The sequence below is a fragment of the Siphateles boraxobius genome, unplaced genomic scaffold, assembly GCF_051911475.1.
Source record: "Siphateles boraxobius isolate OS27281-9 unplaced genomic scaffold, OSU_SipBor_1 66, whole genome shotgun sequence".
Lineage (NCBI taxonomy): Eukaryota > Metazoa > Chordata > Actinopteri > Cypriniformes > Leuciscidae > Siphateles > Siphateles boraxobius.
The window spans coordinates 3,914,745-3,920,765 of NW_027509193.1; the positions used below are offsets into that span (position 1 = coordinate 3,914,745).

Genomic DNA, 6,021 nt, shown 5'->3' on the forward strand with positions numbered 1-6,021 from the left:
AATTGTTGATGTAATAGCGGACTCTCCGGTTTGTGAAGTGCCACATGTTCCCGCCTCTGACTGGAGCTGTAATAAATAGAAAGAGCGCAGCAGAGCAGCAGTCAGTCAAACATCAGCGCAAGAGCTGCAGACTGAGACAACACATCTACTAGGCCTACAGCAACCCATTATCTGATCAATATGGAGGAGCAAAGACATCCTGTCAATATTCAGCTTGTTGGAGTGATGCAAAAAGAAGTAGCGAAAGTAAGACCTGTTAGGCTATTTTTTTAAATTTTGCATGCATTATTAAAAAGCTATAGCCTATATTACCGTTGTTTGGAATGAAATTATCGATGATGTTTGAGAATGTTCCAATATTACAATTTTACATATTGTATCAGTATCGTATAATTAATTGATTTAATATAAGTAAACACTGGAGTAATAATATTATAACAATAATGTGGAATTACAAATTATTTAACAGTAATTCACACTGTAAAACTTTTTGTCAGTTAACCTAAAATACGCTTCATGTGGTAGCTAGTTACTTCATTCTTTATATAATCAAAACATATGGGTAACACTTGACAATAAGGTTTATTAATTACATTAGTTCATGTATTAACTAACATGAACTAACAATGAGCAACTACATTTGTTACAGTATTTATTAATCTTCGTTAATGTTAGTAAATAGAAATCCAGCTGTTCATTGTTTGTTCATGTTAGTTCACAGTGCATTAACTAATGTTGACAAATACAACCTTTGATTTTAACAATGTTTTAGTAAATGTTGAAATTAATATTAGCCTAACTAACATTAATTAATGCTGTAGAAGTATTTTTCATTGTTAGTTCAAGTTAACTAAGATAGTTAGCTAATGTTAACTAATGAGCCTTATTGTAAAGTGTTACCAATATAATTTATTAAAACAGGAATATGTAATTTTTAAGTGTCACATCAGATTGAAACAGAGATAGACTATCTTATGGTTAATAATTCATTCAGTAGGCCTCCTAACCTAACTAAATACACACTAACATGAAGACTAATGTATAGTGAGAGCTTTGATGTAAAGAGTAGCACTGAAATTCATCTAATCACATTCTTCCCATTTTTCCCAGTTGTACATGACCGCCGTTCTCTGGTCAGATAAAAATGAGATCACTGTGTACAGATCGCTTGAAGACTTCAAGACACTGCATGTAAGTCTCCTTCATCATTTTATTTGAAAATAATTTATGTAGCCTATTTTACTGTATAAATACTGTATATATGTTGACTTGAGTTGAGTAGAATAATATAAGCATGCTTATTTCTGTAGAGACAACTCAAGAAGAAATTCCCTCCTTCAAACCCCATTAAAAGGTCAACAAGGATTGTTCCCAAATTTAAAGGTAAATACTCTGCTAGTTTCCCCGTGAAACAATGCAAATTCAAGTACTCATTAAGTAATAATAAAATAAAATGCATTTGCAGCTGCAAGAGTGCGGAAAAACATGCAGAAGTGGAGTCCTAATAAGTCGATGCTCAGACTGAAGATTCTGGACAACTACTGCAGTGAACTGCTGAAGAGCGATCCCCGTATCTGCCAGAGCTCGGAGCTCATCCAGTTCCTGCTTCCCAAATCCCAGGACCTCAATGCTGACTTTGCAAAAAACAGGTACGCTAATACTGCAAAACAAGCAAAGCAGAAAATAAATACATATAAGAATTTTCAAAACTATAGTATACAAAGATATTTAAAGATTCTGTTTTGTTCTGCAGTATCATGATCATGCCATCAGAGACCACTCTGGACAGTAGTAAAGTTGGAGCAACCAATGGGGTTACTCAACCTTTTGTTACTGAATCATACCGCTGCATAGCTACTTATGAGACCAAGGACACCAAGAATCACCCCTTCAAGGTTGAAGTGGATGAGATTGTGGATGTGCTCATTAAAGACCAAAAAGGTGAGAACAGACATCATCTAGAAGCAGGGAGCCTCTAAGAACACTCTTCATTGTTTGCTGACCTTTTTGTTTTTGACTTTTGTTAGGATGGTGGCTGGTGGAGAACGAAGCCAAACGTCTCGCCTGGTTTCCTGCTCCTTATCTACAGAGAGCTGAGATGGCTGATGACGGTCCTGATGTGATGGATGGCGGAAGTAAGAAATGGTTTAGTGGTTTCTAGTGTGTTCTGTCTACATTGATCTGGAAATAAAACTGGTTTGGCCACAGTGTGGATGTTTCACATTCTTCTGTTTGTGACCTTTCTTTGAAAACCACAGTTTATATGACCTAATTATGCTTATACCGCTATGCCTCACAGAAAATGAATGAATTGTGGTCGCTTGGCTGTTGCAAATCACTGAGAATGAATCTTTACATCAAAACTAACAACCTAAAAAAATAACCCTTGTACAGGGGTGTCCAATCCTGCTCCTGAAGGCCAACATCCTGCAGTCTTTAGCTCCAATATGCCACAAAACACACTCGCCTGGAAGTTTCTAAGGATCCTAAACCCTTGATTAGCTGGTTCAGGTGTGTTTTATTCATATTGGAGCTAAACCCTGCAGGATTCTCATGGAAACTCTCTTGGAAACCCTTACCGTTGTATATTAATAATGGACTCATTTGTTGACCAGGACATTCTTTAACAAATCTTATGTTTCCCTTTTTCAGGTGTTTTCTATGTTGCTGCCAAAAGTTACAAAGCCATAAACAGTGATGAAATATCAGTGGAGATTGGGTCTGTGGTGGAGGTGTTACAGAAGTCTGACAATGGCTGGTGGATAGTAAGGTAAATCTCAATATTATTTACTCCTGAAAATGAGCAATGCAACCAGCTGAAATAAACACCAGTTATCTAACGGTCAGGAATGTTTTACCTGCTCGTGTGTCATGTAGATGAAGCGTGGGGAAACTTGGCACTTGTTTTACATCCTCATTTTTGCTGACTAGTTTTGGCAGTTCGTGCTGACCAGGAGCAGGCAACGTCAGTCCTAGAGAGATGCTGTCCTGCAGAGTTTAGCGTCTACCCTAATCAAACACACATGAACAAGCTAATCAAGGTTTTCAGGATTACCAAGGCTACAGGCGTTGAGTATTTTTTTCAGGGTTGGAGCTAAACTCTGCAGGACAGTGGCTCTCTAGGACCTACGTTGCCTACCCCTGCCTATACTTACTGTATTCCTTGTTCACTTCCACTGAATGAAATTTACCTACCCAGTACCCATTCCTCAATGATTAACAGCTGTTTATCTCCATCCCTCAGGTACAATCGAAAGGCGGGCTTTGTACCATTTATGTACCTGCAACCGTACAATAACCCAAGGATTCGCATAATGCCCGCTCAGAGGGAGATGATCAGCTCCACTCTTGACTTGGCACGGCTTCAACATACTGGAGACAATTCCCTGCAGGCTTCCTACCGCAAACTCAGCAGATCCCAGGGCAACCTGCATCTAACTCCAGGAAGCACCCTGGACCCTAGAGATAAACTGATGTCACGTTCAATGGGTAGGCTGCCGGATGCTCGTATGACATGGCTGACTCCATCAACCCGAGTGCAATTTGCAGAGAACGGTCAGCAAAGAAGTCTGAGTGAGGACAGCGAAGATTTCAGCGATGAAAGCAGCTTCTCCGGCAGCGAATCGCTAAATCGTACGGACGCAGAACAGCAATTCCGCCGGAGTCGCACCCCTACGCTTATTTCTTCTCGCAGTCTGAGCGTTGAAAGTCCCACAGAAGGCAAGATGATCAGCAGCCGATCAGAACCCAGTCTCAACAAGATGCCCTCCACCCCCAAGATGCCACCCAGACCCCAAGCTCAGGAGATACTCAAACGCTGCACCACCGTTACACGCCAAAACCTGCAAAGAACCAGTTAGGTCACCTCACTGCAATGTCCAGTACTTTAGGTTACATGTTTGAGGAGAACAAGAGTTACTGTTCATTACCAAAAACACTTGCGTGATAATAATGTGATTACTTGATGGACAAATTAGAACTAAGTCTAGTTCTTATTCTTGGAACAGAATATTATGTATGTTACGAATGATAATCTACTAGAGATGCTGTTCTTTGGATCAGGCACAGAAAATGTATTCCAATTTTCAACAGAATATTTATCCAAGCTTTAGGTCTTTCTTAGTTTTTGCTCTTCGAAGAAAAAAACCTTTCCATAGTGGAAAATATAACTTTTACCTTATATGCATTGCATATCTTGACATATATTATACATTGTACACTCTTGAGAGAATTTAATAAAATGGTTGTTCTAAAGACTGGCATTTTTGGAGTTTTATTGTTTTCAAATCCTGTTCTTGGAGGACAACCTTACTGCAGAGTTCAACTCAAATCCTAATTCAATACAAGTGAAGCGTTTAATCGAGGCGTCCAGGTTTACTTGAACATAACAGGCATGTGTGTTGGAGCAGGGCTGGAACTGAAGTCTGTAGGGAGTCAGGAGCAGACTTCGCTATTCCTGTTTTAAGTTACTTTTAATACAAATATATTCTTACTACAGTTTTAACAGACATAATTGGGAATCATATAACACACAGTACACATTTCATTTATTTTATTATAACTTTAATGTCGTTTTGGTTGTTTCCTCATAAAGGTCCAGAAATGCAAAGTTTTTTGTCAGGTGTCTTTTTCAATATGATGTCACTACGTTGTCTTGCCAAGTTGCCACCAGCCAATTGCTGCATGGTTTCGAGTATCGATATATCCACCCTTTCCAATGAACACAAGAACGTGCAGTGATCTCGTTTAATCCAGATATTTAAATAAAATCTGCAAATTCGTTTGAAAAACCAAATTCGCCAGAGATCAGTTATCACGATCAGATCTGGCATCTGTCAAATCATCTTAGATGTATTAAGCAAGGTACAAAGAACGGACCCCTGTTGGCAACTAAACTGCAGAATTTAGCTCCAATTCTAATGAAACACCTGAACTAGCTTTCAAGGTCTTCAGAAACAATAGAAACGTTCAGGCAAGTGTGTCGGAGCAAGTTGGAGCTCAACTCTTCAGGAGCAGAATTGGACACCCTTGACTTAAACTAAGGGGCTGGCTTCAGTTTTTTTTTTTTGCAGGCATATTTAAATAACCAAAGTAAATAACCAAGACATTTAAGCATATAAAAAAAAACTTTAAAAAAAAACACAAATCTGATTAGAGTTAGTCAGACAGTCAAAGCTGTAGAGTGTTTTAATCTGGCACTATGACAAGTGACAAATGCGAAGCTAAATCTCAGTGTAAATCTGGGTATTTTTTTGCCTGAACAGGTGTGACTGAAACAAGTGAAACGTTTTATTTGTTAAAGAGTATTAATAATAATAATAATAAGTTATATTTATATAGCGATTTTTCTGGGTCCTCAATGTCCCAGCGACCTCAATTGTATTGCATACAAGCTGGATCCTTGCTAAGCTGTGCGTCACACATGCGCACTGTGTATCCAACACTTGCAGCAATCTGGGATGCCCAACATTCAATACTGGTTTAAGCAGTGCACACACACACACACACACACACAGTTTGCACAAGATACTGTTCGATCACTGTTTGCACAAGATACTGAACGTTTCAGGAAAACCGATGCAGGAACAAGCCACAGTATCATTAAAAGGACTCAATATGCACTATTATAGCAAGAACATAAAGAGTCAAGTTTGTTTTTGGAAATGGTTGTTTGAACAGTGCTAGAAGTTCTGTGATCTGAGAGGGAGATATTTAAGGAATGTTCTGTGATGAATACAAGTTCTGTGGAATTGTCCATTATCACAGAAAACCCTTATAACAATGATAAAATAAAGTACAAAGTTAAAACTTTCAATGGGTTCCAAAAAAGTAGAATACTCATATTTTGGTTAAATTAATTTTTGGTAAATTATTTGGAATTTGATATGTAAAATTGGCCAAATCATCCTATTAGTGGTTTCTTTTTCAATACTTATTCCTATTCATAAATGTTGCTCATTGACTTCCAAAAAAATTCGATGGTGTAATTCGATTGACAGACCTCAACTTAATTCCAACAGA

General features: G+C 38.2%; 1 protein-coding gene across 1 annotated transcript; it reads left to right on the forward strand.

The window, feature by feature from the left end:
* Positions 1 to 4,254, forward strand: LOC143721364 (NADPH oxidase organizer 1-like). Its single transcript, XM_077211669.1, has 8 exons — positions 1 to 246; positions 1,111 to 1,191; positions 1,311 to 1,383; positions 1,466 to 1,649; positions 1,754 to 1,941; positions 2,028 to 2,135; positions 2,653 to 2,770; positions 3,245 to 4,254. The coding sequence occupies exons 1-8, from the start codon at positions 181 to 183 to the stop codon at positions 3,858 to 3,860; spliced, it is 1,434 nt and encodes a 477-aa protein (XP_077067784.1). The 5' UTR covers positions 1 to 180; the 3' UTR covers positions 3,861 to 4,254.
* Positions 4,255 to 6,021: the final 1,767 nt, after the last annotated feature.

What these genes read in the sequence shown, in the direction of transcription:
- LOC143721364 (XM_077211669.1), top strand. Translation starts at nt 181, where the DNA reads ATGGAGGAGCAAAGACATCCTGTCAATATTCAGCTTGTTGGAGTGATG. An exon ending in AAGACTTCAAGACACTGCAT is followed by an intron (nt 1,192 to 1,310) that starts GTAAGTCTCCTT and finishes TTATTTCTGTAG; the next exon opens with AGACAACTCAAGAAGAAATT. An exon ending in GATTGTTCCCAAATTTAAAG is followed by an intron (nt 1,384 to 1,465) that starts GTAAATACTCTG and finishes ATGCATTTGCAG; the next exon opens with CTGCAAGAGTGCGGAAAAAC.